Source organism: Pyxicephalus adspersus, chromosome 6 (genome assembly GCF_032062135.1).
Source record: "Pyxicephalus adspersus chromosome 6, UCB_Pads_2.0, whole genome shotgun sequence".
Taxonomy (NCBI): Eukaryota; Metazoa; Chordata; class Amphibia; order Anura; family Pyxicephalidae; genus Pyxicephalus; species Pyxicephalus adspersus.
This window is the reverse complement of record NC_092863.1, coordinates 38,868,667-38,882,196: the sequence shown is the minus strand read 5'-3', so window position 1 is coordinate 38,882,196 and position 13,530 is coordinate 38,868,667. Positions and strand designations below refer to the sequence as shown.

General features: G+C 37.8%; 1 protein-coding gene across 2 annotated transcripts; it reads left to right on the top strand.

The window, feature by feature from the left end:
* Window positions 1-141: 141 nt before the first annotated feature.
* KCTD10 (potassium channel tetramerization domain containing 10) lies at window positions 142-9,810 on the top strand. Of its 2 annotated transcripts, none has more exons than XM_072415370.1 (7): window positions 142-282; window positions 3,296-3,509; window positions 4,722-4,891; window positions 5,919-6,005; window positions 6,532-6,584; window positions 7,073-7,268; window positions 8,619-9,810. In XM_072415370.1, exons 1-7 carry the CDS (start codon window positions 280-282, stop codon window positions 8,835-8,837), a joined length of 942 nt encoding a protein of 313 aa, XP_072271471.1. In that variant the 5' UTR covers window positions 142-279; the 3' UTR covers window positions 8,838-9,810. The 2 variants fall into 2 exon arrangements, with proteins under 2 accessions (XP_072271471.1, XP_072271472.1); XM_072415371.1 differs by lacking the exon at window positions 142-282 and adding an exon at window positions 2,269-2,376.
* The last annotated feature ends 3,720 nt before the right edge of the window (window positions 9,811-13,530 follow it).

Genomic DNA, 13,530 nt, shown 5'->3' with positions numbered 1-13,530 from the left:
AAACCATTTTTGTTGTGGGCACAGTTTCTGGGTATTTTGTTTCCAGGATTAATAATGCCATGGTGAACAATACCGTATGTATAAATTATTTAGCAGGTCTTACATGTGTACCCACCGCTATTATTTCAGGGTTGCCTGTCTCTCCTTACACCTACGTCATGCCATTTTACAAAGCAGGAAAAGGGACCATTGCAGGAAATGCGTCAGTGACGGGCGGAAGTGTCTGAGGTGGACTGGGTGGTTCCCGTTTTTTGGCCTGAGGGAAGTTTATCGGGGTTGATGGTGAGTAAATAGCCTTTTATTCTATTAATATTGATAACTGTGGTGGGTTGTCAGGAGAATGGTCGGGATATCTTCTCCGAGCGGGTGTATATCTAGGGAGTCATGGAGGAAGCTACAGGAGAAGCTGAGATACATGCAATGGTCAGTGTACTGCAATACAATGTGTGCCTGTCTATACCCTGTACCATGGGCCTGGTTTAATAAAGCTCTCCAAGGCTGAGGCGGATACACTACATCATTGAGGCTGGGTGATTCAGTAAACCTGGAATGGATCTGGTCTAGGATTAAAAACATTTGCTAGCAAATAGAAAATGACTTTAAATACGTCCATTCCAGGTTTGCTTGATCTCCCAGCTTCACAGATGAAAGTGCATCCTCTCCAGCTTTGGAGAGCTTAAATAAATCAGGCACATTGTGTCTATTGGGAAATTCAAGGCAGAGAGTACTAAAAAGAGAATCGGTCACCTATGGCAGGGAATTGTGCTTTGTGGCTTTGTTGGATTGCAATCGTAGCTAAAATAAAGGCAGCAGAGTGCTATAAGTAGTAATAGATAGTTATGTTCCATCGTGTGACATCTGTACACGGCAAGCAAGGCTGGTGGTAGGAGCCTGCAGAGTGCTGTACATAATGTGCAAAGAATCACCTTGTTGCTTTGAGCCTGAAATAAACACACACAGTGATATGTTTTCCAGCTGTATTACTTAATATTAAACAGGATTTATATAGTGCCAACATATTACACAGCGCTGTACATTGAATAGGGGTTGCAAATGACAGACCGATACAGAAAGTGACCAGGAGGAGGAGAGAACCTTGCCCCCAAGAGCTTACAATCTTGTTGCAACTGTTGCAAAAATACAGAACAAAAGAACCACTGAGATGGATGAAGGATCGGCCTGATAGTACATGATGTCTGTCATGGTGTAGATAGAAGGTAAGGACAGGTTCATACCTGGTGTGGGATCCAGCGATCCTGCGTTGATTTTGGCAGATCACCTTTCAGCGCTGGTTGGTAAAGTATCCACTCTCGCACATTTACCGGCAGGCAGCAGTGAGCGGTTCTGTAGCTTTATTATTCACTATTCACAGAGATTCACTAACAACTCTCTCTTCACCAAGCCTAGCCTGGGCTTCTGATGACACCTGGCTGGTATTGGGAAGTGCTGGGCAGGGCTCCCAATAAAAAGGGCCTAGAGAGAACACTGCTATACTGTGCTCCTAGGGATTGATAAAGGCCTCTGAATGCTGTTCATTTTCATTTACAGGTGGAAGCAAATTCCATAGCTTAATGTGTGATGGAGAAAGTTATACTGATTGGGTATTAGGAATAGGGTGATTCTTTATACAACTGGTATGATTGAAATGTTGGAAAGATTTTAGCTATATAGGTGGTCCCCGGGTTGCATACGAGATAGGAACTGTAGGTTTGTTCTTAAGTTGAATTTGTATGTAAGTCTGAACAGGTAGATTATTTTAATGAATGCAATTAGGACAGATGTTTGTCTCGACATATTATCATGCAGCATGGTGTCCCTTACTGTATCAAATCCTCACTGTGCGTTATTCACCAACAAAGCAAAAAAATAAACTTTATGGAGCCTAGACATTCGTTAACTTCTGGAGCAAGCTGTGCTTTGATATGCAAAAAGGAACAACTACAGAGTTTGTCTTGGTCATGTAAGAGTTACATGAGCTTGCAGAAGAGCTTAGTCTCAGCTGTGTTTAGCAAAAGATTTCTTCCGCAAGTCATTCAAACCGCCTCTCCCCCCCCATCAAGCCTTAGTCCTGCACACCAGCAAGCAGGGAAGCCTTGTTTGTATCTAGGAGTCGACTGTATGTCGGATGTCCTTAACTTGGGGACTACCTTTATTGAGAAAGGGTTCCTAGACTCTTTGCATGCTGATTGCCCTAGGTAATGCCCACATGGGATTCTGATGTGACCTATTCAATGCGAGGAGTTTGATTACTTCCTGTTGTGCCCTCAGGACAGGAAGTGGAGGAAAACTTTACCAGCAGGACATAAATAACCTAAGGATCTGATTGCAAGACATTGACGGATCATATCTTCTAGGATCATTGGGAGGAACATTTTTGTAAGCTGGAAATTTTTCAATTAAGTTATAAAGAGTGCAAAGTTCACATTGCATTGTTAGTACTGATTTACATGTTCGCTTTTTTCGGATTAGGACATGGCACTGGTGAGGTCCAGGAGTAAGATGATTAGTTTCATTACACATAATATTTTCAGCCACATTTTGATTTGTTGAACTTAATGTATTAGAAGCGCGGCTATTACTTTATTTGCCGCGTTTTACACTACTTCTAATACCAATATACTGCATTTTATGAGAGTTTATTACTCTCTGAAGTGTGCTGCTTTTATATTGTTTTGCACATTTGTACCCAAATGCTTGTCTTTTGAGATGTGTACCAAGCTGCAATTGCACAGCTCAGTGTACTGACATAGCCTTGACTGCCAGCAGTACAAAGTTATGTCATTCTGGTTTGACCAGTCAAGATGACTAGAGATTCAGAACCTGAACGAGGACCAGATGAAAACGATGGCACCTGTGACAGACCAAGTTCAGGTAAGTAAGATAAACTCTGATCTGGCAGGTAAGTTTATTTTATTGCAGACAAAACATTACCTGGCCTTTCTGCAATAAACATCCTGCCTACTAGCAATTTTGTTCAGTTTTAACTTTAAATTCCATAATGTCAAGACAAACTTGTCAATTTTTACTTGATTCAGCAAGCTACTGCACTTTGCACATTAGTCTTTTTGCACTACTTTGCAGGACATCAAACAAGTTAAGATATTAAAAAAAAAAAAAAAAGTTAAAGAAAAAATGAATTACCTCAGTAGTGCTTTTCATGAAGTGCATTAGTATTGAACAATCATTAGAACTCCTTAATGGTTGCCTTCATACCCATGACTATTCCAAACTCCATAAAAGATCAGTGATTGTTTTCCATGCAGATGATTTCTGTCTCTTTGCTTTTGTTATACAGGAAGAAATGTCAGGAGAGAGTGTGGTGAGTACTGTGGTACCAGCAGCTACGACCAGGACAACCTCATTTAAGTGTGCCAGCACCAGTTCAAAGTATGTGAAGCTGAATGTAGGTGGTGCGTTGTACTATACCACCATGCAGACACTCACCAAGCAAGACACAATGCTTAAAGCAATGTTCAGTGGAAGAATGGAAGTTTTAACCGACAGTGAAGGTATTAAGACTCAAATTAAATGTTTGCTGGTTTGTTCCATAGTCCTATTGTTTGATTATGATGCAGGTATTTTGTAATCAAAAATAAATGTTTCTTGACCATTGAGGTACTACAGTCTACTTAACGTTTTGACACTTAAACAAAAAATACTGTAACCCAGCCCATGATAACCCTTTTCTACCACCATCATGCCTCAATTTTCTCTAGTAGCATAGGAAGATCAACATCTGTTTTGTGACCTCTAAGCCACAAGATGGTCTCTAAGCTACTTTATAGTTTTAGGTCACTGGGTACATTTTAATTTCCACGTTAACTTGGTAGTTTGTCCAGTATTTCTCCCCATAGTTATCATTTGCATGTATCCACCCTCCCTTACTTAACTATTCTGTTTCACCTGCTGTGGCTATGTAACTACTGATATCCAACTACTATAACAACACAATTGTGTGAGACACAACAGGTCCTAACCCTCTGTGTTTATGGTTATGTTCCCATTAGGATCCTGCTACAAAATGGCAGCACATTGATAGTAGGGGGAATTATCTTAGCATACAAGTTTTTTTCTTCCTCTTTGTGTTTGTCAGTGTGCAGTTAGTGACAGTATAACCACTGAATGAAACATCTGTTTTTTTGTTGTATATGGTCCAATATTTTCAGTAACTGCTGGGAATTTATACACTCTGGAATATAATATTTTAACACATAAAACATGTAATTACAAGAGCCATATCTGAACTAAATAAAACATATACAAATGTTGTGTGCATTCCCGTCGTAGTATGTTTATGGTCCCCCATTTGGCTTCCAACCACCAAAAAAGATTGTTAAAAGCAGACACTGTGACATAAGGGTAAGTGGGATAGTCTGGTTGTCTGCAAGTTTTAAAATCAAAGTTTTCCTTTTAGGTTTTGAATCTATTGTACCTGTTGTCTGCGTAAAAGTATGATTTATTGTTGTACCCTCATACGCTTAATTTATATTTACAAATAAGCTGTTCCTTGGATAAGGAATAATGCATTGTTCTATAGGTTCTCTTGCTCCTAGCCAGCTGTGTTCATATATGTTAAATTATATAGAGGCAAATGTTCTTTCCCACAAGATTTAGATTAGATTGGAATAGAAAAAATGACTAAAAATAAAAGAAATTGTTTCTTATTGGACTAGAGCACTAAAAGGATGACTACTCATAAGTAATTGTTGTGTTTTGTACAGGTTGGATTTTAATTGATCGGTGTGGCAAGCATTTTGGGACCATATTAAACTACCTGCGTGATGGAGCTGTTCCCCTTCCAGAGAGCCGAAGAGAGATTGAAGAACTCCTGGCAGAAGCAAAATATTACTTGGTGCAGGGGCTGGCAGATGAGTGTCAAGCATCTCTGCAGGTAAGGTTTACACACAGCACTGAGTAGCACAAATCTATATTATTTATATAAATTAAACAGGAATGGGCATGGCCCTAAGAAATCACCCCAAAAAACATGAAATGTAGATGTGCTGCAGTTATAAAAAAATAATTTATATTATCTTGCATTCTAGCCTAGTTGTAATCACTGAGAAATACGGTTAGTTTATATGAGTTATTTAAGTAACTCATTAAGCAAGTTACTTAAAAAAAAAAAAAAAAAAAAAGACTTTGTATTATCCTAGGTAGAATGAGGTGGGCTTTGTTTTACAGCAAGGTAAGTGTAGCTATCCAGAATCCAGGCTGGGATACCTTGCCTCACCACTGCCATGATTATGACAGACTAAGTCCAGCTTTTCATTCTACTGGGTTTTCTGAAAATGGTAGGTTTTACAGAAAACAGAAAAATATGAGCAGTGATCTGAAAGTAAACCTGTACTATGGCCATTTAGGACAAAGTAAAAACTTTAATATCCCACACACCCCTCAACCCCCACTACATTGTTTTCATTTGCTTTCCATTCATTCACCTCTCTGTTTACCTGTCAATACCAAATTAAAAAGACCTGTGTAGGCTTTTGTTGATCTGGTTAGAGTTTCCTGAGACTGGTGAACAATACCCCTGTTCTTCAAACCTCACTTCCTTCCAGAGATAGCCCTCAGCCAATTGGCTCATTCCTAGTGCTGCATTTTGGAAGAATGGGGAAATGTTCTTTGCTCTCCCTTCCTAAAGGTATATTTTCAGACAAATACAGTAGCAGGGCAGAAAACAGAAGGTACATGTAAACAGTTGGCTCTTGAGTCACTATTAGGGCTTTGCAATAGTGCTCATACACTTTGGCCAGTGTGTGGCAAGTAGAGTCTGTGTTTGGTCTAAAAAGCTTGTTAGGCTTTAAATTTTAGCACCTTGACCTGTGCTCTGTTATATAAAAGTGGCTGCATGAAAAAAAAATGTAGTAGCTTAGCAATATATTCTTCTATGATTTACTATGTCTTATATTATGCAGAATAAGGACGTGTATGAACCTTTCTGCAAAGTTCCTGTTATCACATCTTCAAAAGAGGAGCAGAAGCTTATTGCCACATCCAATAAGGTAAGATTAGTAAAATAAAGAGGAAAACCAGACTTCCAAATTATGTGAAGGTTCTCATTTGTTCCTTTACTAGGGAATTGTCACAAGAATAGGTTTCCCCTTCACATTTACTTCCTGTTCTGTTAACTGTAAAATGTCCTTATCTGTCACAGTTGTTATGATAATAAAATAGGTTAATTCTGCATAGTTGAAACAAAAGTTAGTCATTTTGCCCAGGGAGGACTGTAGGCACTGGATGGAGGAAAATGTTGAGGAACAACGCTGGAAATTAAGAAATTAACTAAACTGAAGGGTGTTTAGTAGTGTTTCCTTGTTCCTATCTGTAGGCCTGCCTCTAGTCACTGCCTATCCTGTGTTACCCAATGTAGTAGAATCTTACAACAGGTTTAAGCACACATCACAGCTTTGCCAGAAATCTAGATGGGGGAAAAGATTTAATTCAAGCTGAAAAGAGACTAGCTTTGATATTTTATATATTTTTTCTTTATGCTTTGTATAATGACACTGATTTTTTTTCTCCTCACAGCCAGCAGTTAAGTTGCTTTACAACAGAAGCAATAACAAGTACTCATACACCAGGTATGGCTTGGTCCTTTAATAAATAAAAAGGTGATTTGTAATAAGGAGACATTTATGGTTATCAGACCTTTATGCCTTGGTATCATCTTGAAAATGAAGAACAGGATGAATAAGGATTTGATAAAGTTTGTTGCTGTCATCTTACATTATTAGGAGTAAAATATCGGTGTAACAGCAGCATTTGATTCTTGGGAAAAGTGTCAGAGAATGCAGATCTTTTTAAAATGACAAATATATATACATTTATTAATCAGGGCTATGCTGGCACTAATCACTACCCGGCTGTGTATCACGAATCTGCCACTGTGTTTACAATAAGTGAGCGCAAAAAAAAAAAGTTATGACCAATTTTACTTTGTTTTATATACATGGAAATGTAAACCAGATTGCATATATTTTTTATAAAGGTGTTATAAGGTTTATTGATATGTATTGTATTTATTTTTCATCTATATTATATTCTAAATTTTATTCATATTTTGTTTTAGCAATTCGGATGACAACATGCTGAAGAATATTGAACTGTTTGATAAGCTGTCCCTACGATTTAATGGGAGGGTTTTATTTATTAAAGATGTTATTGGAGATGAAATCTGCTGCTGGTCATTCTATGGTCAAGGTCGAAAAATTGCAGAGGTCTGTTGCACATCCATTGTATATGCTACTGAGAAGAAGCAAACCAAGGTATAGTGGAAATTTTAGTTTTACATTGCATGCCTTTAGGCAATGTAGGCAGTTATCTGTGTTTCATATCTAGTATGACTACTGTACCAAACAGGAGTTGGGACAAATCCCATTCAATAATGCTTCCCCCAAAAAATGTACTTATACTAAGAATTAATAAGGAGCAACAAGCTCACAATCATAAATGTATTTACATTTACCAAGAGTTTGTTTAGGCAATCAAGTAGCTACAAATGAACACAAGGGTAGTATGGATTGGTGGTTCCTTCTATGTAATAATCTCAGTATATTTGTTATGCTAACCATGGTAGTAATAAAAAGAAAAAGTAGTATTTTTGGCCAAAAAGCTTTATATGTTGTATATAAAGAATAGTACAAAAATATCAATTCTGATCAAACATAATGAAGGAAATCTTAACACCTTAGTGTTGTTGTGACCTTATATATTGCAGTGGGGTACATAAATATATACTAGACATGTTTTATGGAATAAAAATGTAAATATACATCCAAAAGTTGGTCTGACATGTTTTGCCCTACGGGGATATTAGGAACTATAATACAGCTGTGTTTGTCAGTATGATATATGCGCCAGAATGAGAAATAAACCTGGGGTGCAGGGAATAGGAATAGAACTAGTGGGAAGTAAAGCCACAACCAGCCGATTTCTATGCACACACCAACAGTGATTACATTAATGGGTTTCAATCCTGATACTCGCATATAAAAAACTAAATTATCTTCTCTTTTTGGCTCCATTTTTTTTTCTTCTATTTTCCGTGATCAGAAGGTGATGTAATAACACCCATAGTTAGTTGTATTATGTGCTGTTCATGTTATCTGCAGGTTTTTTTTTCTATCTGGTTGTTGGGGGGTCAAAAATTGTTGATCCTAGGGGTTTAAGAAACCTTAGAGAAAGTACTCCATAAGTTACACAATCTACAGGGTGAAAGGACATCTTTTATGATGTAACCAGGATTCCCGGTTAGCCCACCAAGATGGAAAAGCGTGACATTTGGGGCTTTAGGGTTAAATGCATACATTTAAATAAAGTGTGATGTGCATTTTCCAGAAGTAAATTTGTAGAAGTATATTCTGTATCTGGGAATACCAGCATCTGATAAAATAACGTCCTATAATAAAACTTATATAGTTTTATGTAATGAACAATATTTACTTTTAAATATTCAATATATGATTTAATTGCAATGTAGTTTCATGTCCTGTAATATAGTTTTTCCCTAAGAACACTGTGTTTAATATATTTTTGTACATGGTGTTATGTAGTGCATTTCATTTTTATTGTAGTTTTCAAGCAAGTAAATAAGTTATTGGTGTGTTATTGTTTAGGTGGAGTTTCCAGAGGCAAGGATCTATGAAGAGACACTTAACATTCTGCTATATGAAGCGCAAGATGGACGGGGACCAGACAATGCTCTGTTGGAGGCCACGGGAGGAGCAGCAGGTCGTTCTCATCACTTAGATGATGATGATGAACGAGATCGCATTGAACGAGTTAGACGCATCCACATCAAAAGGCCAGATGACAGAGCACATCTCCACCAGTAGAACTCCATGTTTATTGCAATTTTTCCGTCCAAAAGAGATCTCTCTGCTCCCTATAAACCCAAACATTGGGGTAAGAAAGGTCTGTTGAGGAGGTTACCTTGGAGTTATAAGGCCAGCCTCAACTGTTACACTTTTTGGTGATTTAATCAAATCACATTCAAGGGACAATAAGTTTTAAATGTTTGCCTGTGTGGGTATTTCCTCTGTCCTAAGTTAATGCTGTTTGCATAGTTTTAAACCAGCACATAGAGAGCCACCATCAAAGACATACGAATAAACAGCAAATCATGTTTATATGGACTAAATATGTTGTCATTATGCATTGTTGATACTTTTGGTACATATTGTCTGTATACTGTATTACAAACCAGCAAACCAATATTTGACCTGGCTTTGTGGAGGTTTCCCTATTAGTCCATTCATTTTTAGTGGCTTTTGCTTCATTAATGTTCAGCTCTAACATTAACATGCACAGTACATTGATGCCTTTATAACTTTGACTTTAAAGTCAATTACATACCATTGTGGCATTCATTCTGGAATTTATGCTGATCAACCAAACAAGCAATGCACCTTCAAGTATTTGGCTCTGTTTTTTTTTGTCAAAATTATTCTCCTGTAAATTTTTCATTTGTTTTTTTGTAGCCTTAGTACTTTGTGTATCAAATAATTTATATTGCCTCCTCTCCCTAATAAACTCAACTACGGTTTTTATTATTGGAATAGTTTATGTATTTAGAATGATGCTATTGTATAAACTTGTTTTCATGTGAACAAGAAGAAATGCCAGTTCCTAGATTTTACCTCATATGCAAGTTGTCATGAGGCAGAATATTAAACTCATTTATTTTACTAAAAAAGGTTTTTTGCAAGGGATCAATTTATTAAACTTGAGGAAAAGTAAAATAAAGAATTGTTACCAATAATAATAAGACAATTAAAATTAACATATATTTGTACAAATGAAGAAAAAGTGTTTTAAGTGTTCTTTTGTTTTTAATTATATATAGATCAACTAATTACATTTATTTTTTTTTGTTTCAATCAGTTTTATTAATTTAAAAAAAGTACAATAACAAAGAAAGGAATAATACACATACATACTTTATGTTTATAGTACAACGTTAACTTCTTTTGGTCGGTAGAAAAAGAACAAACCTATATTCAACATAAACTATGAAAATTGTACTAGGAAATAAAAGCCTCTATGGGCCTAGAAATTCACCTATTTATCAAACTAAATATGAAACAACATAGGTTCTAAATATAAGCTTGTGACATGCACAGTAAACCAGTGGACAGTTTAAAGTTTTACAGATTAGCCCATTGGGAGTGGGATGGGGGCGGATAAACAAAGCATAGATAATAAGTTTGAAATGGCAGAGGGATAGCCTTTAATTCCGAAACACATAACCAAATGGACAATTGGAGTCGGGGGGACTCTTTAAACCAATCCCAGGAGGACCAAGTTATTTTAAACTTCCATTCTATCGTCATCTTCCGCAAACATTTCCATATGATAAATTTTTTTCAAGCTTGGAGACCCAATCTGTAATGGAAGGAGCAATAGATTGCTTCCATAATCTTGAACTTAGAACCCTCACAACTGTAAGAAAGTGTCGTAATGCGCCCTTCTTGATGGTTTTGAGGGAGCCCGGGACCATAGATAAAAGGGTGATTTTGGGATTATTAGGGTATGGGTATGTTAGACCCAGTGCAATCAATAAATATCTCAATAATCGTATCCCAGAAACGGCATATGATTGAGCATCCCCACCATCCCCATAACTGAAGCATTGTCCCTCTTTGCGAGTGGCAACGCCAACATCTATTGAACTGTGTGGGTGAAATTCGATGGAAGTCTACAGGGGTAGAATACCATCTCAATAAAATCTTGTAATAAATCTCCTGTGCTTTGCATCTTAATGTGAGCTTGTGTGTAAGAATAAAAGATTTTTCCCAATCTTCTGCAGTTACTAGCTCATTTTGTTCCCTCTCCCAGTATATATAGGAGTAGTGGAATCAAAGTTGTGAATGAGCAGCTCATATAACCTGGAAATAATATGGGTGGGGTGATCACTCGAACTGATTAATTCCTCAAATACCGTCAAGCTTCCATGTAATAATGATTAATGAATAATTGTCTATATGAGAGCCATGATAGCAACTTGCTTCTATTTGGTAGAAAAGGATAGGACATAGGAGGAACCCCTCCGTTAATTAATATGTTCTTAAAGTGGCGATCATCAGAGGCAGACCAAGATAAAAAGTTTTTAGCGCTCATTGCCGGGTGAAATGCCGGATTGTCAAAAAGTGGTGTCATGGGGCCTGGTCTTGTTGACAATTTACCGGATCTAATGATGACATCCCAAATATGCAGTAAATCATTGGTGAGTTTAGGTATAGGAAAGGTTGGCTGTAACAGAGATCCACCCATGGTAAGGATCAGAGACTAATTGGTGAGAGGGATTCTTCCAATAGTACCCACTCCTTCAACTCACTATTATGAAACCAATCTATTAAGCGCACTAGGACCGATACCCGATAGTAGGAAATATATCTGGGACTCCTACTCCTCCCCTAATTTTGGGCATCACTAACCTCTGGGGCGCTTTGCATTCCATAATAATTTTTGAAATAACCTATGTATTTTACATAGATACATAACTGGTAGGAATATGGGAACCGTTTGGAACTCATAATATTCTAGGGAAGATATCCGTTTGAAGAGTAATAATACGTGCGAACCAGGAGAATCATATTTCCTAAGATCAGATTGAAGGTTGCTAATAAATAGGGAATAGTTCATGTGAACAATTTAGCGGGGTCTGACGCAATCATTATACCTGGATATAATGGATCAGGCAACAATTGTATTTGCGCTCTTGCATATTCGATTGTGGTAGATTCTCTGGCCTTTTTCATAATGTCTTCCCTGGTTCTATAGAAGTGAATGCGACATATAACCTCTCTAGGACGTTGCAGATCTGCATTGCGTGGGCCCAGGATGCTATGTATTCTATCTATCTCAATGTCCACATCAGATGGAACAGCAAGGAGTTTAGCGAAGATAGAATAGGCTGTTGATGATAATTCTGAGTTTGGCACAGATTCAGGTAAACCCCGTGTACGAATATTATTCCGCCGCTTGCGGTTTTCCGTATCATCGTGTAATAAAAATAACATAATAATTTGTGCTTTATGCCGCTCCAGAATATCTGCATGGAGTGTGAGTTGTGAAGAGAGATCAGCACATTGGGTTTGGAGAGCTGTGGTGGTATTCATTACCTGTTGTAAAGATGGCTTCATGGCTTGAAATTTTGCCTTGCAGCTCGCTTCCAGGCGACCTATGCTATATTCCAGATCTTGCCTGGTAGGTAGGGTTCTGAGGTGGGCTTTCCATTCCCATGCCTCCTCAGTAGCCATTACAGTGGGGTTGGGGGTTGAAGAGTCCTCCATTGTAAGAGGAATACAGGGGCTGCAGATAGGAGAGTTATGTATTACCTCTGAAGATGATGGCAGCCTCTGGATCCTGTGTACCTGGCCCCTGTTGTAGTCCGGCCTTTGGTTTTGTAGGCCGGGTCTCAGGTGTCCGTGCGTTGGGCCCGGACGAAAATCGAGCCCTGGCTTTGAGGCCTTGTCACGGTTACTGCGGCCTCCACCGGAGAAGAACCTTGGGATGCTACCGCATGTGGATGCGCCTCCACCGGGCCATCCTTTCTGTGTTCCCTTCTGCTTAGGTGCCATCAATGATATTGGTAAGGCACTGTAGTGCTGACACAAGGCGAATTCCCCCAGGCGGGTCACGGAGCTCCGGAGTAGTGCATCCTACTCCGCTGTCAGCCAGTCACGCCCCTACATTTATTTTTTGAGATGAGAATATATCTTACCTTAAAAAAATGACCTATTTAAAACTTATAATAATGTTTAGATTGGCTGCTGTGAAGCAGTCTTATTTAGCTTTATGTACAGTTGTGTTCAGAAAATTGCAGTGTGTTTATAAGGATTTTAAGCTTTATATTCTTTTTAATCGCTGTTATTTACATACACGCAAATGCATTGGGAACACATTTGCATGTTTTCCCCTCTCCAATGAACTTTTGGCAGTTCTTCTGAACAATGTCTCGAACAACAGATTATCAGAGTGAAAAGAATTATAACCAAAATGTACAACATTTACTGCCTTCCTTCCTTAAATAAGGCCAGTAATTGTCACCTCTTTTTTCACAGAATAAATGTCCTCACTAACTGAACTCCACACTGCTATTTTTTTAACAGCCTAATATTACACAAATTTGATACATTTTTATTCATATTTTGACTTGGAATAGAATGCGCAGTGTTCCCAATGCATTTGCATGTATGTAAATAAAACCTGCTATTTTTAAACACACTTACTAATATTCTCAAATTGATTCTGAGGGTGAGATATTTAAACCAGAATTCACAGTTTTGTGATTGCCTCTAAAAGTACAATAAACCATTATGAAGTTCCTTGTAACATTATTTACAGAGTTCCTTAGGAACTAAAAAAAGAATAAAACCCCCCTCCCCCCAAAAAAAGTCCTATGGAACATATCATTAGGTAAAAATCAGTGAAGGTCGAAACTTTTGGATATTGTGCTGTAGTGCATCAGATAGTACTTTCATTTGCTCGTACAGGTGGTCTAGCATGTGATAGGTGACCCTAACA